The sequence below is a fragment of the Eutrigla gurnardus genome, assembly GCF_963514095.1.
Source record: "Eutrigla gurnardus genome assembly, chromosome: 6".
Lineage (NCBI taxonomy): Eukaryota > Metazoa > Chordata > Actinopteri > Perciformes > Triglidae > Eutrigla > Eutrigla gurnardus.
The window spans coordinates 14005328-14031874 of record NC_139920.1 but is presented as its reverse complement, the minus strand read 5'-3'; the positions used below and the strand labels follow the sequence as shown (position 1 = coordinate 14031874).

Sequence of the window (26547 nt, the reverse complement as noted above, 5' to 3'; positions counted from 1 at the left end):
GAATACAGTGAGGACCGGGTGGTTACCCAACACATAATTATTGTAGTTACTTTCATAAGAAGGGATAAAATAGATTTTGAAGTGTAAAAATAGACTTGCAGGTTGTGTAGAATCCCTACAGCCGCAATTCACTGCACAGTCCAAAAAAAGTGTTTAGGGGACCAGTTTATTTAGTAGGCTTGTCTTATTATTGAGAAACAGTCTTGTCGTCACATTACTGAGCCCTGTGAAGACATAAGATCTCCCATAAAACCAAAACTTGGCATATGTACATATTAAAGTATAGTCATTGTTAAAGTGTTTTCAGGGCTTGTGCTAAATGAAGTTAGCCTGCTGCTAGCTGTAGCCTCATATTACATGGACAGATGTTAGAATGGTTTTGATTTTTTTCGATCTCAGTAAGAAAGCAAGCATACTTCCCAAAATGTCCAACTATTTCGTTGAAATCGGGTGATCGCCAACAGTTGTGTTATTGAGCATCTGATCTGGGATCCACGTCTTCTCTATCCTTCTTCATCTATCCGTTTGCTCCTCTGCTGTCTCCTCTTCATCTCCCCAGGTATATTTTCCTCCTCAGCGATGGCAGGAATGGTCGCCATAGCAACAGAGGGCCTTAAGAGAAGTGAAAGAAAAGAATGAGTGAGAGGGGGAAGAAAGAAAGATAGAAAAAGGTAGAACCCGGAACTTTAAGGTTGAAAGCTACACTTCATCCATCTGTGCCTCAAAGTGTGTTTCTCTCTGCATCCGTGTTTTCTTTTCTTCATTTTCTTCACATAGACTGGTTTCCTAGAGCTTCTCCTGGAGCTTTCATCTGTTCCTTCTATCTATCCCTCCAGCTTTTATCTCTAATCCTTCATCTATCCCTCTGTGTCCTGGAGTTAAGGGCCAATTATACCTTCTGGGTCTGAGAAACAAAGTGATACACACAGCTACACTTCCACCTGTGTGTGTGTGTGTGTGTGTGTGTGTGTGTGTGTGTGTGTGTGTGTGTGTGTGTGTGTGTGTGTGTGTGTGTGTGTGTGTGTGTGTGTGTGTTTATGCTCCTACAATGTATCTAATCCACTTCATTTATACAGCAGGATTTTACACACAAGGTTTTCCATAGTGCTGCACAACAAGATAAAACACAATAAATAAATAACACACAATAAAGAGATGACGTCCACAATAGAAAGATAAAAGTAATAACACAAAATAAAATAAATAAAATGCACTGCCCGCACAAGATACAAATATGCACGCATACACATAAAACCAACACCCTACATGGTGTCAGAAGCCAAAGAAAAGAGGTGTAAACAGGGAAGGATGTGATTCTTGCTTGAGGTTAAAAGTGCTTGTTAACTGTGTTGTTTATTTACTTGTTTTAGATGCTGTGGGTTGGTTTAAAAGAGGGAATCAAGTCATACATACAGGATGTCTCCTGCTGGAAGGCTGCCTCATTATATAATATATATTTTATATTCTTTATCCTGTTGTTCCAATTTTCATAAATGCAAAATCCTCTGCGATCTATGATATTCTTAAATAGCTAAAGAGAAGAAGTCAGTGGACATGCACATACGCTGAGATGGAAAATGTTTACGTGTGGTGCAGGCTATGTGCTGGAGATGAGAGAGAGTGTGTGTGTGTGTGTGTGTGTGTGTGTGTGTGTGTGTGTGTGTGTGTGTGTGTGTGTGGCCTCTCTGTTTTAATCTCATTCATATTTATTCATCAGCAGGCAGAAGTGCTGACGCAAGTGAGAGGGAGAGGAGGCATGGAAGTGAGAGGCAGTAAGTGTGAGATAAAGTGCGATGTAGAGAAAGAATTCCAGAAATGCATCTATCCATCCACCCCTACCGCTGAAAGGGATGTTTGATGTAGACATTAAACATACACCACGTGTATGAATAATGAATGGTGAGGTGGAGACATTCAGATAAAAAGGGCAGAGGAAATCAATCACGGTTCCCTGAATTTATTTTCTTTAAGTTTTATTTCGGATTAAAGTTCTACCTGAATCCTCAAATTTGGACCCAAAGAGCAGTGCTAATACAGACACTGTCCAAAAATGGATTTCAACTAGAGAGCTTACATCACTGCGCACCCAGCCCTTTGTTTACTTTTATGCTGACAACTGAAAGAGAGAAATGAAAAGAAGTACAAAATCTGATAAGACAGAAAATTGGGCAAACGGCAAAGAAATGGAGGAATGATGGAAACTAGAGATGAGGAGCAGAGGGAGATATGAGATAGAAACTGGAGGATGGAGGGAAGAATGACAGGACAAATGATTGACCTTTGACTGTGTCACTACCCATAATTCATCGGGAGCATATTTGCACTGTGGACAGCTGGCTGAATCTCAAAGCTAACCAGGTGTGACTTGCATTGGCTTTTCCCAACTGTAAAGGGCTGTTGTGCAGTAATAACATGATGCTGGTACTTAGTCAACAGGATACGGAGATGCACACAGGAGATTGATGTGTGTGTGTGTGTGTGTGTGTGTGTGTGTGTGTGTGTGCGCACAGGCTTGTGTAGTTCGTATGTGTGTTAACGTGATGCTTGAAAAGTATGTTTTTTTTACACTGCATATGTGCGCATGCTTTATTGAAGAATATTTTAATCCAAAATGCATTACTCACGCAGTTTGATCGCAGGATCAGTTGTGTTTATTCGCATTGCTCAGGCTGGACGCGCTGGAGAGGGGGGGCTTAACACTTTGTAGACCCCGACAACGTTTTATCATTCTGTTCTTGAGTTCATAACTTTACCCGTAGGTGCTCGATGAAGAAACTGTATCTACCATCACAGGCCTTTGAGTTAGCTCTTGAACTTTTACCCATACTGATTTGCTGGGGTCTCATGAGGACAGGAGAGAGGGGGGGAGGGAGAGAGAGAGAGAGAGAGAGAGAGAGAGAGAGAGAGAGAGAGAGAGAGAGAGAGAGAGAATGGCATGGCAAGAAAAATTATAGCGCATACAAGAGGATGGAGATGATGAGGTATTTGAGCCAATCATTATTTAAACAGCTGGATACTGCTGCTGACCTGATAGTTGTGACCCATGCAATCAAGGGGGGAAAGTCCCTTGTCAAAGAGCTGCAAAGAGCTATAGGATGGAAGTTAATTTCAAGAAGTGGTGTGCACCATTATTTGTGTTCATGCTTGAAACGTTCTCTGATGCGGTACAAAACAGGGCTACACCTGTTGAGATGCTTTGCCATTAAGAAAATAACTACAATGTTTACTTTTTTTTGCCAAAATAAAAGCACTAACTTAAAAAAGCCAACAGCTTATCTATGCATGCAGTTCCTCTAGTAAGTTCAGCAGCTCTCGTGCTTAAAGCTGTTGTCTTAATCCTTAATCATCCTTAATACAAGAACCAAGTTGCTACGGTTTACTGGACTCCAGTTACCTAGCAACACCCATTCACAAAATGCCATATAAGGCATAATGCAGTATGGAGGCTGAATGTACTCTCAGATACACTCAGAGAGGCAGAGTGAGAGGACATTAAGGAGATGTGGCTTTTCCAGAGAGTAGATAACAAACCAGGGAATATCTTCCCGGCTATGTGCTGTCTGGAAAGACACAGTAGGGGTTTTTATGTCTGATGATCGCAAAAAGGTCAACTGAACTCATCACTCTACACACAAGGGATTGCAATATCAAAGACAATAATCATTGGCTTTCTTGACAACAGTCCAGTCAACCTGCATAAGTTAGTGATTTTGAGTCCATTGAAGTCCTACATAAGATGGAGCTGCGTTCTGCATCCTGCCCTACAGTATCTCAGTCATGGTTGCAGCTTACCGCTGCTTCCAAATACCAGCTTCTACCTGCTATGTAATCCCATGTGTTTCCCGTCTTTCCTCAGCATGTCCCTCCATTGTAAGTCAGGCGTTCAGGCTGCTGGTCAGCCGGCCAACCGACGAGCCAGCCAATTAGTCATCTCTGTGGGAGCAGACTCAAACCTGGTCTCTTCCCACACCTAGTACCTAACGGATCTGAAGGCTTACAATACAGACAGTAATGGATGCAGTGCACAAGACAGCTTCATAAACTGCAGCTTTTGGCCCCAGAAAAAAAAGAAAATAACAAACACAGTGATTCATGAAACTGTGTTTCCATGGCAACCGTGGATAGTTCATACCGGCAGGAAGAAGACAGTGGGACAAGGCCGACTACTGTTCTGCTCTGCCCTTGTCTTTTATCTTCTCGTCTGATTATTGTTGTATTCTTACAGTAGATCATCAGACTTGCTGAGGAACAGATTAACAGGAACAGGCACTCAAAAATCTTTTTAAATGAATGAAATAAACTTTTCCTCTACAGTGTTAGATTACTGTTTCAAACTTTATTGCTACATTTAAGGAGATTTAAGACTGTTTCGGTCTGATATTCCAAAAAGGCAACTTCTGAGAGTGTTTCTGAACAAGGCTTATGATGTTAATAAATCCACTTCTAAAGCAAAACGTGCAAATTGGTGCTGCTGATGTCTTCACGGTTGCCCAATGGCTCCCAAACAAGCGCATTTACAATTTCAGTTTATGTATTTATTACACTATGTTATCCGTTTTGCACTGTATTAAGTTTAAGTTATGTTCATTTTTACATTGCAGTTTATTTTATCCTTGCACACCGCAAAAATAACTTGAATCAGTTATTAGTCATTTAACCTGTAACCTAAATGCTGTTATACATGTTTGTTACTTTCAACCCCCGTGGTATTATCTTTCAAAGTAATTTATGACACTGGCTAATCCAAAAGGTTTATTACTGCTGTTGACATGTTGGTGGCTTTCTCCCCTACAGGGATGGGGGGAGTTGAGTTACTGTCTCTATGAATTGCATTATGATCTCATATCACTTATTCATAAACCTATGAATTATAGAAACATCAATGAACTGTTCACCTATATGCAACATCTTGCGGTTTCTTGTGTGCATTTGTGTGAACAATGTCATTTTATAGAGGTACTATTTATTAACCACCACTTGCTCTGCTTTGTGGGTTTGGTAAAATATGGCTCTGTATAGACTGGATCCATCTCACTAATTATGTGGTCACACTGTTAGTTTTGCTGTGCATCATGCTTTGTGATCCATTGTTGATGAGTTATTGTTAGCTATGGCGGTTGCTACTAGCAACAGAATGTTCAACTGTAACGAACGGCTGGGGCCAAAATAATGGATTAATGGATACATTGTAATGTTCTTTTTGGTCCCACACACATTACCCTGCAAATATAATGACAACAGACTTTTCCCACACACTTTGCTTTACCCTGTAAGGTGTGGGAAGACTGTCATCATTATATTCGTGTTTTAAAAGACATGGACCTATGGACAGAGGCTTTATTAAAAATGAGTTGAACTTGACCGAGGTGACCTTGATTAAAGCTGCCAGGTCTCTGAATCCAAACGTCATAACGTGACATTAAATAACGATTGATACTTAGGCCGATACGTTTTTCCTTTATTAACATCTCCTTGCAATTTTTTCGTTGCCAAGTGATTTTGGCTAAACGCTTGTCTTACTGGCTAGAATTGTATTTGTTACTCGGCAACATTAGCTTAGTTAGCATCCTAAACAGGAAGCAACTATTGAGGATTTAGTGACTATAACTCGTTTTGTTGGCTCCTGTCGGCTCGCTGCTTGACAACCTGCTACCTGCAGGGCACCATCCCATTCTCGTGTGTGTGTGTGTGTGTGTGTGTGTGTGTGTGTGTGTGTGTGTGTTGAAGTTACTCCTTTCTCAAGCTTCTTGTGCCCCTCACCCTTAACTGTCACAACATGCCCAACCCTTACTCTGATAACATGGCGCCTGCCCTGTTCTCCAACTATGCACCTGTTTGTTAAGGAGTTTGATTGTTTTTTAATGTGTTTTTATCGACTGTCACTGACGATGATTGTTGATTGATTTGGAAGGTGGTTGTATTGAGGACTTGGCAATTGATGTTACATTGATGGGTCCTCTGTTCTAATTTGCTGCTGTGCCTTGCTCTTATCTTGTACTGCCTGACCCCGATGTTTCTTTCCCCCCCGGGGGGGTTTAATATAATACAGTATCTTGGATCGTACCCTAACTTAACCTCATTCAAAACATGACCCTAAAATCAAGTCTAAACCCTCAACCAGCTCTTTGGAGTAACGAGAACTTGCCAAATGAACTCAGTTGGCAGACACTTTACAATATCTGCAAACGCAAGGCAATGTGATATTATGAGCTTCATTGTTGTTTTTCCATCTAACACTTCCACAATAGGTAGGTGTTGAGCAGAAGCTGCTATTTGGTATCAAAAATAGGCCTGTTCTTTTAATGTACAGCTGTGCGACCTCTGTTTTATAGCAGAGCCACACTTCTCTAAACCAGAGTTGCCCAAAATAGGACCTGTGGGCCAAATCGGCTGGCTCTGAGCTGCCTGAAATAGGACCTGTAGGCAAAACCTGGCTGGAAATTAGTTTGGCCCACCAAAGTGTTACTCAGAGTGTAAAATGTGCTGTTTTTCAGGCATGGCGATTCAATTTGATAACTTCTTACCTGAGTTACGTGACAACAAGTCTCTCTGGAGTTGGATTAGTCTTGCAGTATTTACATTTTAAGCAGAATCTGGGAAATGTTGCAGTGAAAATGTCTTGTCTTCTGGTTTTAAGTCGCCCTTGTTTGCCAGAAATCTTATGACTTTCCTTGTGTGCAACTAATTATACACACTAATTTCCACAGTCTGTAATTATTTAATATTGGACAACAAAATATCACAAATGCAACAAAGTAATTGTAATCTTAAAAGGTAATTTCTAACAGGAATTGTTGCTTTTGATATAACATTTGAGAATGTCATAAACAGACACAATATGAAGCTCCTCATATTGATTTTCAATCACTGTCTGGCCTCTTGTGGCTCACTGCCTTTATGAAACTATGGTAATGTAATACATCACTGTAATCAAACAGAGGGCAAGTGCAAGAGGGCACAGCTGCATGTAGAAATCCAACAAGGAATTAGCAAATGTTCAAGGCACAAACTGAGCAGTCAGTAAAAGATTAGACTCACATCTTCCCAAGAAAGACACGATTTATCCATTTTGACACAAGCTTTTAAGGCACACTACTTACATTCCGCTCAACCAATTGTTTTCAATTCCTTGTGTTTGAACTGTCATCCATTTTCTTCATTGTATGAAAACCAAAATGTTTGATTTTTCAAAACCAAACTTCTTCTATGCACTTTGACTAAAAAGCCCCATGGTCCCTCTCAATTGTTGCCAGGCAACAAACACAGTCCCAGCTGTTAAACAAGAGTTGGCTTTAACTTTTAATTCAGTCTTAGGAAGTTGCATCCTTGAAAGTAAAAACGTAAAGAAAAATAATAACTCTTTTATGGGTGATTCTTAAGGAAACAGTGAGGGGGAGAGAGACTGAAGGAGATGACTTGTTGACTGACGGAGTGACTGGCTGGCCGGCTTCCTGTTTTCTCCCAGACTGTTGTTAAACTCAGTCAATCTTGGAGAGTCCCAGCGCTGCCATCTGGGTTTAACTGGAGCTTTATCCCGACACTGCCAAGTGGCACAGATGGTATAAGGATACTATGTCATTTGTTTGAGCAGAGTTGAGTGCAGTGAAGTCGAGCTGCAGCAGAGCAGTCGTGTTTGAAGTCACTTTGAGCCATGATAGGAACCATATTTTATTCTCTCATCCAGACCAGCTCATACATTTTTATATTTTTGTGTTTCATAAACACCTTTACTATTCCTGTTTTAAGCCTTCTGTTGTTGAAATCAGAATTCTCTTAGATCTGATCACATGAAATGGATGTTAGATTTTATTTTATGTGATTATTGTATTTTATTTTCAGTTTTGACCTTTATTTAAGTACATAAATGCTCTTTTGCTGTACTGTTTGCTACACACTTTCACATTTATATTTGACACATTACATGTGGAAGTCCAGTGCAACCACAGTGTGATCTGTAAGCCCATGTGCACTGAAGCAGTTGTGGGTTAAATGCAATGCTCAAGGCTCAAGCAGTGGTTAGAAGTTAAGAACAACCTTCCACAAACAGATGTATCCTGATGGTACTGGAGTCAAGCCACAAACCCACTTCTCTAATCTCAGCTAAATATTTCTCGGAAATATGTGCATACCGGATAATTCCACATCTCCGGATGAAAATGTAAGAATTTAAGATGGATAAAGACAAGAATCATTGTAAACTCAAGTTTTGAAATCGAGGAACAGTGGTCGTGAATGTCGTGGTGATTGTCATTGAGTTTTTTAGTAATTTTATGGCATTATTATTTGTGTTTTGTGCTGATTTCTATATATTTTTAGATTTGTGTATTTTATAGGCCCTTTTAGGAGGTATAGAAATGACCTTAGACTACACAGTAAATGCTGTGGTATGGGTTTATGCTGTGTAATGCCAAAGCAATACATTTTTGCGCTCCTTAATGATAGATTATTTGTTGTAACCATTCTTTCCCTGACCTGAACCCCTAGTCACCGTGTGCAGGTGTGGAAAAAACAAGAGATATAAAATGTTGTTGCCACTGGACATAATCTGTAACATCTATTTATGTTCCTGTCTGGATTACTTATCTTTGTTGATCATCTCAAAATATATAGTGAAAGACTGCAGACGACAAATAACACATCAGGTCAAACCTCTGTTTGTTTGTCAGTTCCGTATTGCACAGTTTTTTTCTTGAAGTTGAACTAATCATTTAATTGCCAAGACTGAAGGAACTCCCACCTGTCTATGAAGTGGATCCATTGCTTTGCAAACGGATATTAAAGGCAACAAATAGAATTTAATTGGCCTCATGCTGGCTGTGGATGAGATGATTGGGCTCAGGCAGCCGCAACACAGCGATCGACCCAGTAGGCCACTGACGACGGATTTCTCAACATCGTCATTTGGCGTGCAATATAAGTGATGACAAGTAAATTTAGAAGTTAAGAGTCCTGCCCTGTGAATTCAAATAATGCACTAGAGAGCTACAGCTTTAATGACACTGTTAAGATCACTTTTGATAGATGACACCTTTACCTTTCAGATCCAGATTTAATATTGGAAGCTTAAGTGTCGGTCAAGAGGAGGACGAGGAGGAGGCGGGGCAGATTTATCCCGGGCATGAGGCCAAATACATAGCCTTTGGCAGTGGAGACAGTTGCTAATAATGTCTGTGATGTTTTTACAAACTGACTCTCAAACACACATCTGATCATGTGAGCTGCTCACCGTTGCTATCGCTAGTTAGACTGGAAGAGCTGCAGGGTTGAGCATGTCTTTGCAGAGTAACATTTAGACACTAAAAGGGGTGATTGAACATGTGGAGATCAGTTCATCTAACCCAACCACATCATGATTAGACGCTCAGAGTGAATTAGTCCATACTGGGCGGGTGGGACCAACAAACACAGGACTTTCATCCAGGAGACCCCTGTTCATGTCCTGTGCAAAACTAAAAGTACATGTTGACATTTTGTCATGTCAGTCACGTGAGTCCTTAATGTTGTTGCCAGTCATGTGATTCCTTTGTCAGCCAAGTTAATGTCAGCCATCTTTTTCTGAAGCCAACTTCCTGAGTGAGAAAGTGTTGCTTTCACAGGAGGTTGGAAAATAAGACTTGACATGAATATATGGAGTGATTTTATTATATAGAGCTGTAATGATAGATAGATCAATCAATCAATCAGCAACTATATTGATGATTGATACAAAGCCTGTATGTCTTTCGTTAACTTAAACATTCAGAGATTCTCATATGTATGGAAGTAAACTGACATCACCTTGGATGATAAGGAAATTGCTTTCAGCAGATTATTATTGCTCCTCAGGTGATTAATAAAGTTGTTGCATTTGATCGACACACACACACACACACACACACACACACACACACACACACACACACACACACACACACACACACACACACACGAAATAACGTCCCATTTGAAAAACTTCTTTCTCCAACATTGAGCTATTTTGGTCGACAGTGGAGACATTTTTATCTCGCAGGAAAAGATGGAGGCAGCATGGCAACAGTCTCAGGGACACGCTCGCGTCAAGTGCGCGTGTGCGCGCTAACGAGATAAAAGAAGAAAAGGGAAGAAGACGACTTCCATTCTCGAGGATCTTTTTAACGCACTTACACACAATTAGGTTTACAACACACGGGCGCTCACGTACCGTGCGCACGCGCAAATCGCACTTATACTCTCTGGCGTCCTTGTTCCATCTTCATCCATCTCTCTCTCTCTCTCTCTCTCTCTCTCTCTCTCTCTCTCTCTCTCTCTCTCTCTCCACGGGGGGTAGATGGGAGGAGACGCTCGTGCTGAATGTGTTTTCCCTGCAGCGGGGTACGGTAACGGAGGAGGAGAAGAAGAAGGGCACCGCTCCTCTCACGGATCGGTACCTCCGGTGTGATTTTCATAACCGCACTCTGACCTTACTCTTTACCGGAGTGCCCGCATCTTGGATTCTTTTTTTCTTTTTTTTTTCTCCCACATGGAGGCGGAGCGAGGCATCTCGCAACGAAACCGAGGAGATCTGACCGACAACGGCGTGTGACCGACTTGGATTTAAACGGTTACCGAATGATCCTGAAATGAGTCTCGCCACCCGGGTTGGTGTGCTCCCCTCCTCCCGGCCCCGGGTCTGCTAAAGATGCGGCTGGTAGTAGCGCGGGTACCTGTCCTGGTTTCACACCGGCTCGGTTCGTCCCGGTAGACTGATCGCGTCCGGTGCTGCGGGGGCCACCAGAGTGATTTAATAAAAAAAAAAGAAAAAGAAACAAGAAGAAACCCGGATCTGCCACCAGCAGCCTGACAGATGGATAACTACTCTACTCTACAACGTAAGGCAACCAGATTGACACATACCTGCTGCAGTGTTCGTCATCCACTGTGTGTTAAATGAGCCCTTAATGAATGGTTTCATCAGTAGAGCGACATAGAAGGACACTGTGGTTCATCCTCGCACACAATGCCACTTTTTAATAGTCCTGATTTGCTGCCCTGCACATCTCATGATTTTCTCATGGCCATAAATGTTTAATCAGGCTGGTGTCATGCGACAAATAATGACAGAATTTTATATTTGCAACACCTAGTACCGTGGAATCCAGGCTATATGATCATTTAGATTTTTCCTCACACTTCTATTTCTATAGCCTACTAAAAAACAGGTCCCTTCATGCTTTCACAGACCCTCATCACAGGCCTTTCAAGTCCTGTGATGAGCTAATGAAACAGCCATGACTGCAGGAAGGTGGGGGGGGGGGGGGGGGGGGGGGATGTGTGCCTGCATATGTGTGTACATGTGTTTGTGTGTGAGCACGATATATGGTGCAGTCTTGACATGTAGCCCCCAGCTTTTCCGCTATGATAGCGTCATGTAGTCATATAGAACATAATCACACACACACACACACACACACACACACCTGTTAAATCCAGCAGCCTGAGGTATAGCTTATTAGCCATATCTGGCCCATTATTTAGCTGTATCAGTCACGCTTGTAATGACAACGGCTTGTTAACTATCCGGCTAAATTCTTTATTGCTGCTGTACACCTGTATTTATTGGCTGGATCATAATTTTTGTAGTTATGTGCTGTATTTTTTTTTCCTGGTCCGGTCTTATCACTAAACTGCACACATAGCGAGCGAGTGCCTTTCTGACTCTCAGCCAGGGAATGAAAGCAACATGTAAAAAAGGGGCTTCTTCTAATCAAAGGGAATATTTAATTACAATCTTCAGTGCAACTCATTTCAAAGCCTCTCTGTCTGCGTATCCAATAAGATGAGGTCTATTAATACATTTTCTATTCAGCAGAGGTTTGCAGTCGCTGCTAATAGCCTTATTTTGTATCATTTTGCCAACAGCCCCGTTATGTGTTAGTTAGTTTTGATCTCTGTTTATGGCATCATCGAGCACACATCAGTCCAGAATATTTAACATGTAATTCACCGTACATCCACCTCATGTTTCAACATGTATGTAGTCTGTAAAGACTCACTTTTTTTTCTTTTGATTTACCTTAATTATTAAAATACTTGGTAGAAATGTGTTTCGGTGGCAAATTAACCAGGTACATTTACTCGAGCACTGTACAGTTTTGAGGTACTTTAATTAAGTATTTCCATTGTGTCCTACTTGATCTATTCCACTACATTTCATTTGTCTGACTTGGTTCAAATGGCCCTTGGATCATATTAGTCTAATATTGAATCTTTTACAGTTTCTTATGTGTTGTAGGAATAAATCTCAACTTGCCTTCAACATGAATCAACTGTTTCAAGAATTCCACTGCAGGCGATGTCATGTTATTCTTTCTCAAGTCATGATACAGACACTCACCAAATGAACATATTTGAATTGCATTGGTTTAAATAATACATGAAAAATATTCCTGCTGCAATGGAAAATCAGGTTTCTATGAGTCTACTTTTACAGGATCGTCTTTATACTTTTATTTTTGCAGTAGTTTCTCCAGGACCTACTCCAATTAAATGCACCTATATATAAATATAAAAGATAAATTCCTACGTTTAAAAGCATTTGGCATATACATTTGTTTTTACTTTACACACTACTTTTACTTAAGTTAGAGTTTGAATAAAGGAATTTCGATAGTAATGGAGTACCATTATGTACTTCTTCAACCCCTGCAGCACGTCCTCCAAGTATCTGTGGTATTTAGGAAGCAGTTCTGCAAGCTGTTAGTAGCCGTGAAGCTACTCCATCGATCAGTCAGTCAATTGACAGATTGACTGGTTTATGCCATCGGTTGTTCTCTTTCATGAGCGATAAAAACAGTCAGATTAAGAAGGAGAAGCAGTATTCATATGTGAGTTATGATGGTGAAAGTATTAATGTTGATGTATATTCTTTTACACTCATCCTGTTCCCATTTTGGTCTAACTATAGATGTACTCACTCGTGGAAGTCCTTACATGTCAGTCTAAATTGCAGTCAGCACCTCGGGTAGGCTTCAGATGCAAGACACGATAAATGCATTAACATATCCTCTTCAGAGAGCAAACTTGCATGCAGGTAGAGGAGGAAGCCTCTCTCTGCTGCACCGTAGCTCTGACAGGACACTGCTGCTGCTGCTGATGCTGCTGGTTGCCTAGTGACTGTATCCATGGAACCGGCTCCCATCGTCATGGAGATGGGCCAAAGGAAAGAGACCCAGTGAGGAAAGGGGGACGGAACTAGCAGTTAATCTGCAGTGTTTGTGTTATGATAATGAGGATGAATTGTGATGTTGATCGGCGGTGATGGTGATTATGGCGGTTATGATTGTGATGTACGAGTGTTGTCAGTTGTCGTGATTATGACACTTATGATGCTGAAGAAGGTGATGAAGAGTCTAGCTATTATTAATTGAATCTTTAATTTAGCCAGTTTATGGAGTCATATCTTTTGCCAAAATATAACCAAAAATTGCTTTTTGGAGCTTCAAAAAGGGTTATGGCTCAACACGGAAGCAATGTATATATGATATTTTCACAAAGCGATGATTGTTAGGTACACACAGGTTATTGTTGGACGGTGAAGAAGAATATGCTGCAATTAGCAGATTAACACAAAAGGTTTTGTTCATAGAGATGAGACATAATGGATCAATCATGTAAGCCGTTTCTGAAGCAAATGTTAAAAAAATTATGTCAGTCCAGCTTTTTATCCCCCCACTCCCTGTTTTATAACATCATTAACGGACTATATTTGAGTTTATGGCCTGTGGCTGGACAAAAAAGATATTACAAGGCATATCTTTATTACTTTCTGACTCAACAATTAACAAAGAAAATAAAGCACAGATTAAACGGTAGTGAAACTATCTTTAGTTGCAGCTTTCTTTCAAGTTTTGACATTTGACACAAGTCTTTTCTTCAAACCGACCAAAGCTTGCAAACATTGTACAGCCACCTTTTTAAAGCAATGCATTTTTGTCACATTTTGGATAATGCAGTGCGACTTGAAGCGATGCGCCGTGTTTAAGCAGAAACTACACACTTACAATGTCATGCAATGTTGCTGTATTTTTCTTAAAACCATCAAACGCATGTTAGGGAATCCTTGCAGTAGCAGAGAGCAGAGCAGGGAGGAGGAACAGACAGAAACATTATCCTCTTGGTCACGGCACGCACTGTACTGTAGGTTCACACAGGCTGCATGAAACCGTTCCAAACCGCTCTCTCACAGGATCAATTTATCTCATCCGTTTTGTTCATTTAGCCAGTTTAATGTGATTTTTTTTTTCTCCCTTCTCTGCGAGTACAGATTCATGTGAGCGCATCGTTCTGCCCCGTCTCCAGTGTCAGTGACAGTGTTGCCATGGTTGCATCATGCACATTGTTCTCTCCAGGGTGACATAATTCTTTGGCTCGAATAAGACATTCTCAACAGCCTTTAACAGTCTAACAGGAAATTTAATCTGGGTGTGAAGTATTAGGATCAATCCAAGTGCTATTTTCGGTGGACATTCTATAATACATCATGTATTCCTTTAAGTAGAAATAGTCAGATTTTGCTGGCATGGATCAGTTGTAGTTCTGATTTGTATGCATATGTCAGAAGGCGCAATTGCTAATGGATGAAATAGAGATCTGACAAAAAATGAGCATTTACATAAGTAAATATGAAATAAATTACAGAATGACTTGTTTTATTGCAGGATGACCACCGTTCCACCAAACCTCACTCCCACCTCGTCAAATACCGATGATTAGTCAGTGTCTGATACGGACGCACCGGGCTTTCAACTAAATCTATGTCATTATCTAACAGTTAGAGCAACTGTGTACTATAAAGAGCAGGGAAGTTCAGGGCTGGTTAGCTTCCAATCTCCTGAATGGATTCAATTCTACGTTGATTCCTTGAGAATCATGAGAGAGATTTTCACAGAAGTAATGCTGTGAATTGTCAAATATGGAAGCGTCTAACCTGATGTAGTAATAATGTAGGTTAAGAGTTGATCACAAAGCAGTTGCATTAATGCACTTTTTATTGAATATGACCCACACACTAGAGAAGTCAATCGTGCAACTCTACAGTCCAGTCTTGGGAGTTGATTGCGATGTTTCGTTTCAGCAATGAAAGGACAAAACCATGTCAGCTGAGAGAGAGAGAGAGAGAGAGAGAGAGAGAGAGAGAGAGAGAGAGAGCAACCTTCACTAGGTAGACAATAAGTCCAATATCTCCAGTGTATTATAAACGACTTTAGATTTGAAATCACATCACCAGGCAGCCAGTGTAACAGTTAGCTACCACTTCACTCGTATGTTTGCGAGTAAGTAACACGTAGCATGTAGCATGGTTCAGGTATATTACCAAGTCGTCAGAAGCCATCATTTCCAACACAGCTGCAGGCGTACACATCCTCACATATGAACGTCACTGCAGCCTCACTTATTTCTTGACTGCAGATGCCTTTTCCAGTGCCGTTTGATTGGAGGCCTTTGGCGAAAGCGTTTCGCGGCTGATGTCTGGTTAAATGGTTTGCGACATTTGTGGTATTTTCACAACATTTTACATCTAGTTTGCACACCTTGCATATGGCATCGCTTTTTAAATCCCAAAAGTCCGCCAGACCTTTGCCTCCAGGCCTGACGGTGCTTTCAATGGAGCAGCTTCTGTCATGTTTGGTTTCACTCGTCTCTCACAGGAACAGATCTTGTTGCGCTAGACGCAGAGGATGCAGGATGTTGGCCCTCAGTAGGGAGCAGAATCGGCTATTAATAAATAATCAATAACATTCAGAAAAATGGCGAGAGTATGATTTATATGAAAGAGAACGTACGTCTTGTTCTTTCGCAAAGACAGTGGTCGGTGTCTCATTTAGTAGTTTTTTTTTTTTAACCCATCCCGAGGAGGGCGGGGAGGTGAATGGGTCTAACAATCACAGGAGGCCGCTGTTCATGTCCCGTGCAAAATAAAAAGTCAATGTTGACATTTCAAGTTAACGTTAACCTCACTTTCACGGTTTCTAAATCTAACTATTTGGAGAAGTGTATTTTGAAAATACATGTAAAGAGTGAAAACTGATCCCTGCCATGTCCAAAAATGCTGGAGGGGTACATCGGTATTTGACGAGTTGTGAGTGAGAATGTGTTGTTCCACCCGGCTGTCAATGTCCTTATTTTCCCCTATTATTTTGAGTGGTTTTGAGCCAGTTTTACCCTAAAGTTCAAAATGGCCATTACAGGAGTGTCAAGTGATTCCTCAGGCGTCACTTCAAGATCCAGTGTCCACAGCTGTGGCTCCCCAGGCATCTTTCTCATGATACAGAGCTTCTTGTATTTGTCCGTCATACAAAATGTCACTCCTTATTCATCGTGACAGCTACAAGTACACCAAAGAAGATGACCTATCACTGACGAGGAGGAAATCAACCAGGATGTTGTAGCTATGTGTGCCAAGCAGGGAGTCCATTTCTAAGAAAATGTAGCTGTTCAGGCGACCGTGATGGCGGGGCGCCATGGCCACATGTGCATCACCACTGTATCATTTAGCCTAGAAAATAAAAGGATGCCGCAGTTGGGATGCACATAATATGGTGTCAGTATATTTTGTATGATGAGATTGGACATATTCACAGTTTGACAGAAACCATAGGGAACTATGCTGTTGTTAAACAACCTGGCGGGACTGTAGCGAGGTGTTTGACACTGTGCAGGAGGCTCTGTGTGTGTGCATGTCTGTGTGTGGATAGTTGAGTATTTCACACTTGTCCAATGTGTTGCACAGTGTGACCTAGTGTGACCCTGTGTTTCTGCTGAATCTGCGAGGTCTGTGTGTGTGTGTGTGTGTGTGTGTGTGTGTGTGTGTGTGTGTGTGTGTGTGTGTGTGTGTGTGTGTGTGTGTGTGCAGTTTTATTAAACTCCACATTTCCTGCTTTGTCAGTTTAAAGCTGGTGGGAACTGGCCCATAGGACACAGTTTTTCTGCCAACCCATCCCATTTTTAATTCATTTAAAATCTTCAGACCTCCAACAATCAGAGAGTAATGTGAATAATTTATTCTGTTGTAAGTATAAACAGGTATGTGCATATGGATATGAATGGAGCTCCAAATTCAGTGTTTGGGCCCAACTCACAGGCTGATAAAACCTTTGAAAGATACATTAAATAGATGGCCGATTCAATATTTTATTTATTTATAAAGGACGTTAAAGTTGATACCCAAACATGAAAGAATGAGGCATATTTTTGTTCCTTGGTCAAAGTGCCATAATCCATGGTAAACATCCTAGCTGTCAGGATGCTTTAAATGATGAGTTGGTACTACAAAAAATAAAGTCTGAACTGATCTGGTAATCCCTGGAAGTTCTTCCTGTGCTTGTTGGTCCACGTGTTGCCGTTGGCAACTCAGCCTCCTCTTAATGAGACAAAGGCCTCTTCGTTAGATGACTCTGAGTACGTCACAATGTTTGAATGTGAGTGAGAGGGAAACAGAGAGCGACCCTCGGGCCTCTGTTAGAGTCTTTAAGATCCTCTCATCCGTCTCAGACTCACAGCTTTTATCAAGGAGGTAATTTGGTCCTATTGAGTCTAATTATAGGTACCATGTTATTAGAACAAGAATAGCCTTTTTATGACAGCAATGAGATGGAATAAAAGCAGAAACACGGGGACACACGTGTTTGCAGTGCACATGTGATTTGAATTTGTAGAATCCTCAGTTTGTCTGCATCATTCTGGGCTAGCTGTGACTCAAGAGGAACTTTTAAAAAAGCAGAAGAGCAGAGTAAACCGAGCGACTAACAGGCAGGGAAGAAGAATGGGTTGGGAGCAGGAGAGTAATCTCTCTAAATCGACAGCATCTGCCTCCTGTCCTGCTCTGTCTGTCTCGGCTCAGTTGTCATTGGCTATCAGACAGGAAGAGACTGAGAGATGGCTTGTCTCAGTGTACGCGGAGGGTTGGCTGCTCTTTGGCATTTTATCATATAAATAAGACAGCTTTTTCCTCTGTCTTTTTCCTGAAATTAACCGTCTCCCCACATGGTTTATATGCTAAGGTTCTTCTTCAAAGGAGGAGTCTGGCATTTTTCTATCCTTTCGTTATTGTCAACAAACTCCACGAGAAGTCCTAAACCAAGAAAGTTCTCACATAAGTTAATTGAGGAAAAAGTAGCAGTTTAGGCATTTTTCAAAACTTGACTGCAATTATCATCAAAATATAAAAGAGACTTCATTATGAGTGAACAAATATAATTTATTGACATGTGCACAAAAGAATGAGATTTCAATGTGAATAGTCTTTGATAATTAGACTCCATTGTAACGTCACTGAGACTGGATATGATAAATGCAGGTGAATGAGGTGGAGAAGGGCTGCGACTATTTCACCTAAAAGCACAGCTGACGGCAGCAGAGAGAACAGATAGCAGTGATGTGTGAATGAATGAAGGCAGCGCAAAGATAATCTTTCCAAACATACATTGAGCTTTATATTCGGCTGTTTAACCTATAATAAAAAAATGTCATTATTTTTTATTAGAGGCTCAAAAAAGGCTAGCTAACTTTCTAATACAAGCTGGAGTTTGCAGCAAACTTTACTCATTGTGTGCTATTTTCAGCTGCTGATTTGGAGCACGGCTGCATGTCAGCCAGTGCAACAGTTTGGCTCATTTATGTGTTTCTTATATGTAAAATATGGCACCGAGGAATAAGATTTATCAGGCATTGATAAACAGACTACAGCTTATTGTGGCTGTAAATTATGTTTGTTTTATTGTGATTCTTTAAAAATTGCAATTGTCGTTTACTTCATCCGAACCGAGTTGCTTCCACCAGGATCCAAAGACGAAATGGAGAGTTGGCACGATGCCAATGCCTTTTAGGTTCTTCAGAGGAAGGAAATTTGTTTTCAAGTCTTTCTTTGGTAACAGTCAGTAATGAATGCTTTGACAGCAAAAAAACATTTTTTTTTACCCGAAAGATAGAAGAAGAAATGCCTCGCCCAAAAGCAAGCAGTAATAAAGGTCCTTTTTCTTTTTCATAACAGGAAGCGCTGAGGTGTGACTAATAACATTAATGGAGCAGAGCCATCATTAAAGTTATTTGTCCCACCTGTGCTTTCCTTGCACAAGTCAAAGTGTCTGTGGGAAAATGTTCTATTTTTGCATTTTAAGCATCATAGGGTTTATTTTTATTTTAGAGAATGGGAAATCATGCTTTATGATGATGCATGGCTTTTTAAGGATAGCTTTGGCATCGCCCGCCACTCTTTGGCTTAGAGCTCAGGACAGCAGGTCAAACAGTCATTACTGTGACATTACACGCAGAAAGCATACTATTCAACAGTGTTGTTCGGGACCTGCCATTTTTCTCTCAGCAAACAGTATTTCCACGATGCCCTGTTGGAAATGACAGCCTTCCATTCGTGATATCATCTCTGGGATGAGATGTGGCTCCTTAATTTTGTTTGACAGTGTTTTTTCTTTACATTTGTGAGCAAAGTCCGCCGGCTCACTGTAGGCACCGATGTGTGGAGAATGTTAATAGACCACTCCACGACACGTGAGACCTCAGACCAGTGTGTGTGTGTGTGTGTGTGTGTGTGTGCCCATCCATAGGCAGCATGTGACTATACAGTATATGTGTGTTTGTGCGTGTGTGTGTGTGTCTAAACCCTGACTGCCTAATGCATCACTGACTTCCTCTTCCTCTCCACCCTTCTTCTTCTTCTTCTTCTTCTTCTTCTTCTTCTTCTTCTTCTTCTTCTTCTTCTTCTTCTTCTTCTTCTTCTTCTTCTTCTTCTTCTTCTTCTTCTTCTTCTTCTTCTTCTTCTTCTTCTCTGTAGTGTAGAATATATATCATATCAGTATAAGTAGGCCAGCTCCCACAGGTCTTATGGACTCTATAGGTGTCCATTTGACTGCCTGCGTGACTGCCTGCGTGGCAGCTGGGCTCATTAGCAATTCTATTCTGCCTGTTGACACGTGGACCTACTGTCAAGTAGATAGTTTTCAGTGAGTGATCTAACGTGCATTACATCATACATTATCATAGTATAGAACAGCACTAACCAACCTTTTGGCTTATATATTCGCATCTCATTAATCATCTCACAACACCTCAGATCAGTGACCTTTCTGAGAAGTCCTGACCCCGAGGTTGGGAACCATTGCTATAGAATATTTTTATTTTTATATTTTTTTAGCAGAGACATGCAAATTTTTATTGAATTTTCTTGTTGTTTTATGCTGGTATAAAGCCAGACACCCTGGTGTTATCCATTTGTACAGTGGCACTGTGTAGGAAGGGATAAAGAGTGGCATATACATGGATTATGTATTTATGGATAGACAGATGGAAGTATGAGGATAAATATATGGATTGGGAGCACAATACTCGGAAGGATTATCAGATGCCAAAAACACTGCACAGGGGTTTAATAATGCTATGAGACAGAATTTTACAACTCTGGAAAGTTACGACTTCAATCATTCTATCTTTTTATCACTTCATCTATCTGAACACAACCTCAGTCTGCTTGTATCCTCGCAACAAGGGAACAAACTGAGTAGATTTATACAGATATAGGTTACCTCCCATCAGCAGCATCAGCACAAAGAAGAACGTTGAGGCCATTAGAGACAGGAAGAGAAACAGAGAGAGGTAGAGGGATGGTGGAGTGACACCTAGCAAGTACAGACTGTGTGCACTCCCACAGTGTATTTGTTGCAATGACGTATCCTTCCTTTTTGCACACAAGAATATTTGCAGCTGACGTGTGAACACGCAGAGTTAAACAGTAACAAAACCTTCCGCCGTCGTTAGTTTGAAGAAGTGTTCTGCAGGGACAATACGTGATTTATATTGCTTTTTAAAGAGCTCTGAATCGTGATGGAGAAGTTCGACGGTGCCCAGGTATGTGGGAGTGGAGTGGCTCACCCTTGACTGACTGGCCCGAATTTGCCTTGTGCCTGATGATGCCCACGTCGCCGTGGCAATGGCATCGTGTTAAAACATTTTCCAGAGCGCCTTTGTGTCGTGACTAGTGGGCTTAACACCAGCGTGTTGTCATGGAGCTGCCTCCTCGCTCGGACTCTTCTCCGAATGTCTCTCTCTCTCTCTCTCTCTCTCTCTCTCTCTCTCTCTCTCTCTCTCTCTCTCTCTCTCTCTCTCGCTCCGTCCAGGCGAGGAAGGTGTCTGTGGTCTGTCAGATTAATGTATGGATATTAAACTTGAAAATAAAAGACATTGGGAAATCGAGGAAAAGAAAATAATGATCTTACACTTGCCTGTCCTATAATAATGTTTGTCATAGTTAGTGATGATTTAGAGAGGAGACATGATATGTGACAAAGGTCCCCGACCGGACTGCATGTTGGGAATAAATGGTCAGCATCAGAAACCACCGGGACACCCACTGATCGTCCTGTCATTGCTCCAGAAGCAGCACTTTTCAGACATTTTTCCCACTTCCCAGTTAGTGCTACTGCACTAACTGAAATTGGTTTACTCACTGGTAAAAAAGAAAAAGTGTAATTCACTAAAAATGTTCCAGTACACACAGTTCAAAACACTCCAAAACTACTCAGCTGACACATTTTACCACACAGTTCATATTCAGTCCACAGAATAACAAAAATGTTATGCGGTGGGTGTTGAAATGATTTCCATTCCCAGCGCATTTTCCTCACCTGAGGGACTTGTTCAGCAGTGCTGCATGAAGCTTGTCAAAATGGTGCTCTTAGCAAAGGCTTTTTTAATTAGTGTTTTATGGTAATTTTGGGCAATTGAGTCCCCAGTCACCATGGCAACTGCTCACAGTGCAATTTCCACGGACTGTTAAGGAAAGCTTTAGGGATAAAACTTACTAAAGGGGTGTTTATGCAAATGCAGACTGTAGTTCAGTGTGAGGAAAACATTTTGGAAACCCTGCAAACTAGCAGAGTTTGTTTTTTTCGGAGAGACCGCGTTGTCACTTAGAGGTCGCAGGCTCGATTCCTGCGGCATATAGCGTGCTTCAGTGTTGAAGGGATCTTGAGCAAGGCCGTTAACGTTAAGGACAAGGGCATAAGCTTTGGAAACGAGGCAAAGAGGGGAGGAAGAGGGGTGGAGACGATAGTGGGGTGAGAGAGAGGCAGCAGCAGGTGATAGATGGAGAGAACGCTTGAGTAGAGATCCAGACAGTCATGCACAGCTATCAGCTGGCAGTAAAAAAAGGAGAGATTGACTCCTGGCCAGAGAGAGAGAGAAAGAGAGAGCGAGATGACAGAAAGATAGAGAGGCTGCTCCAGATAGCAGCAGGTCTCACAGTGTGTACAGAGAGAGTTTTTCAGGTGAAGGTGAACCGTTCTCTTGCAATCAGGACGCCGTGTGCTCTGTCTTCATCACGCCACGAGGGAAGAAAACGGGACTTCAAGTCACATGTGGATTTTCCTGTTAGGCCTTGGTTTGAGGATTAAAACCACGCTTAGTTTAGGGTAAGGATCCAGGCAGAGTATAGGTGGAGAAAAAGCAAGATATCTCAGTCAGGAGACCTAGATATAAATGACTTATAATTGTAAGTTAACGAAAACACCGCAGTTCTTATTTTCAGGTGATTGTACACTAAAGAAAGCATACTTACTAATAAAATTGGTCAACACTGTAAAGCAACACTGTGCATGAACTGGTACGTCGTATGCTGAACCTCGAGGACACAGAGTTTGTCTTCAAAATGTGAAATCAAACGATCTAAAACTTTAAATAACAACGTTCGCCCTGTTGGTGGTTAAATCTATGAATAATTCCTAGCTTCTAGGTCAAAAGCTGTTAGACATGACACTGTAATAGTACACGAGTGTCTTCTTTCTGCTTTTCTCTCCTTCGGGCTCTGAGCTGGGATACCAGCATCGCAAGGTGACCTTAAAAACTAAAATAACACACAAACACACAAACATACACACAAACACACACACACACACACATATCCACACAGACATACTCTAATAGACTGACTTTGACATCCAATTAAAAAGCCTTGTTGTCCATACTCTTGGTTTCACATAGTCATCACAGTAATCCCGATTCTTTAATATGACGATAATGTATTCTTAATCCATGTTTTGTAATAAAACTACACATGAACATAGTTCATTTAAAGCAACAGTATTTTGTTTTGTTTTCCTCAGAGGGTGGGTTCATGTGATTAAGTTTCATTTGGTTTGAACACTGAATATTCAGCTGCAGTGGCGAAACATCTCAAATATTTGGTATATTTTATTGAGAACATTTATTCCTACTGACAGGGTCAGGGCCCACAGGTGGGTTACAATTTATTTAATTTGGGTTACTCAATAAATTTGCAGGATTTCTTTCACAGTCTTTTATTTGATATGGTTCGACCTTTGAGCCGCAGGAAGGAGCCTGAATGTTCGCATTGTTCCGATAATTGTAGCCGACTTATAACATTGAATCTAATGAAAGGCTAGGGTACAATCTGCTTTTTTAAGATAATGAAAGGAAATTAAAAGAATGAGACATCCTGTTCACGCTGCCTGTCTTGGTCACAGCTGAACATTTGGTTATCAGTACAACTGACTACACTTTAGACACCAAATGACCAACATAATCATAGCTGATATGACATTTATGATGGAGATGAATGTGTCCGTCACGTGCTTGAATAAGGAGTTTGAGTTTCGCAAAATGACGAGTTATTTTTTTACTTTATCTCCCTGCATACTGCTGATTAAACCCAGACACAAACACAATCTGTGGAGATTTCCTCGTTCTCAAACAAGTTGATCTTTCCAATGAATCACCTCCGAGAATTTAAAAAAAGGATTTAGATCGAGAACAGGGGAGATATAAAGTACCGCACTTGAATTAAGATGGCCTCCCTTTCGGTCCGTTGGAAGTGGGTGGGACGGAGGAAGAGAAAAAAGTTAACCACGGAGACAGACGGAGAGATAGTGTTGAGAGAGAGACAGAAGCCTGAAAGGGAAAAGAGAGAAGTCGGAGAGAGAGAGAGAGATGTGCCGGGGCGTCTCAGGCAGATCTGGGCCACTGAGCACAACCCTGCAAGAACACAGGAGAAAATATAAAAGACTGTCCTGGAAACCAGTGAGGGGGGAGAGAAAAAGAGGGTGAGAGAGAGAGAGGCGGGGAAGGAGGGGGATGACAGAAGGAGAGGAGAGGCTCAAATAAAGTCTTTCCTCTGTGAGCTTCACAGATACTGAGGAGCAGTTGGAAGAGTGAAGCCTTGAGATGAAAAACCAAATCCAAGTCAGTCTGGAAATGTGTGTGCTCAGCAGCTTGACTCTCTGTTAATAATGACATCACTTTACATTAACTTGGGATACTGTTTTAAAGAACCTCTCATATTTAAAGGCTGATTCCAGCCTTTAAATATTCATATTCATCAAACATTCCTATTGTTTTCTTTTAGTTTTGGCCTTTTTGCTCCATCAACAATGACATATTCAGATCAAACGTATACCAGTACATTAAAGGCAGAGTAGGTCATTTGGAAAAAACACAGAAACTTTGACTTTGAACGCATCGCTGAACTGAAAGTCACAACCCCTTCGTTCAGACCTCTGTTCAAAGCCGCTCCCCCAGAACACCAAACAGGTGATCGCGCAATCAGGAAGTGAACATTGACAGACAGGCAGGCCGTCCAATTATTTTCTCTTGCCGACTGTTTTGATTGGACGGGGTTTTTACAGGCCTGCCACGTCCACACATTACATTTTTTTTTTCATGTCAGAGAATTTTATTCATTTGTTGCTATCGGCATGTTACGAGGATTTCTAGTAATATAACAGAAAGTGTTTCTGAATAGAATGACCTACTCAACCTTTAATGTAAAATTACTCCATTATATATATATATATATATATATATATATATAAAAACAACTTTTCTACCTTCCCTGCATGACTTCTTTTTAGATTTTCAATTTAATAATGAACTTTTCTCTTTAAATGTTATCCCTTCTGAGTCAACACACATGCAGCCTGATATAATATATCTTTGTCTTTGTCTGGAGAGCAAATCTCATTGAATGTAGGTGGCAATCATTTAATAAGTCATAATAGTCATTTCTGATTGTTTACATCCTTCAAAGCATGTCCTGCATACCCCATGCTGTCGTAGAGAAGTTGCCATATTTTGAGGATAACATAACAAGCATACTGGAGTAGAGACGATCCCAAAAGGAGCAAAGGTGTCTCGAAGTTAATAGATCAATCAACTTATCATGTCAGGATCTCTCCTATTAGCTGACCGATGTTAGAAAATCACTGCATCACCCCAGACAGCACGACTCTCTGTCACGCTGCCTTCCTCTGCCTGACTGCTTGTTTATTTGTCATTGTTGCGTTCTATTTATACATCCCACTGTTTGTCTGTCTAGCTTTCTGTCTGTCATTTGTTGGTGTTTCCCGTTGCATGCAGTCAGGTCCTTATTATTTCCATTACCAAAGTGGGAAACATCTTTTCCAGGTCGTTCTGGGCTTGGAGCTTCGGTTTTAGGTAACACTGCTTTGACCCATGTGGCGTATTTGTTCATTCGTGCATCTGAGCAGAATTGATTCCCACATTTTGGGTGCAGGTGAATTGTCAGCTGTTTCCGTGTTTTGTTGTGTCGGTCGATTGTTATTTTTAGTGTCAGTGATGTGAGGGTCATTGAGTTTTATAGACGTGCCACCTGGAGCTACTGTGGCAGGCAGATTGGGCCGGCTGCAAGTGTGAAAACAGCCCCGAACCACCCGAGTGATTTTATTTTTCTCACCCAAAAAAACTAAGCATTTGTCATTTGTCCAATTACATAAACATGTGTTGGTTGGTTATATTTGTCTGATAGTGATGCCTCCTAAATTTGGTGGATGTGGCATGGCGTTGTTGAGAAGAGGGTGCAGGATGATGTCACAAGTATACAAAGATAATAACAACGGCTACTTAGAAAACCAAAACATATTCACATTTTAAAAATACTGGAATCAGAGAATTTAAAAAATATATATATTTTCTTATAAAATTACCAAAGTAGTTGCCTATTTATTTTCTGTTAATCGACTAATCAATGAACTGACCAATCGCTGCAACTTTTGCCCAGACATACACGTTGCCGACCTCTCCAGTGCAGGCACCAGCTCCCCTGTGACCATGAACAGGAGAGGTGATGGATGGATGATTGGCCAGATTATGCTCTGATACATATTTAGTTAAACGGATCACATTGGTTTTACAGTTTAAATAAAATAAATAAATAAAGACATATTACACAAACATGCACACAAAAAACACACGTTCAATATGTATTCATTGTTTTTATGTGCTGATTCCTTCTTAATGCGAAGTGTGGCTGGATGATATTCCAGATTACATTGACGGCTACTAAATATCGAGCAGCATATTTGAATGCAGCATATTTATGCACTTTAGGAAAGCCTGGCTTTTCAAACAGAAAGTTAAGACACTATTAAGGGGTCATGTGGTACCCCACTACTCTCCTCCTGAGATGGCTTAGTTTAGTCATTGACCTTGAATGGTTAAAGTTAGGAGAGGTCATCAGATAGTGAGTCTTGCGAGAGTTATTGAAAGTTT

General features: G+C 41.0%; 2 protein-coding genes across 11 annotated transcripts in view; one reads left to right on the top strand and one right to left on the bottom strand.

Annotated features, from left to right (window-relative positions):
- Positions 1–26547, bottom strand: part of LOC311014876 (G-protein-signaling modulator 2-like) — a 305151-nt gene that overhangs the window by 268747 nt on the left and 9857 nt on the right. The window lies entirely within an intron of this gene.
- Positions 10362–26547, top strand: part of lrrc7 (leucine rich repeat containing 7) — a 54191-nt gene continuing 38005 nt past the window's right edge. For 7 of the 10 annotated variants that reach the window (XM_084011762.1, XM_084011770.1, XM_084011769.1 and 4 more), the window contains exon 1: positions 10363–10847. In XM_084011762.1, the coding sequence (XP_083867888.1) occupies positions 10823–10847 (25 nt within the window). In that variant the 5' untranslated portion in view covers positions 10363–10822. Of the gene's footprint in view, positions 10848–26547 lie in introns of all 10 variants that reach the window. The other 3 variants (XM_084011764.1, XM_084011763.1, XM_084011766.1) reach the window with 2 other exon arrangements.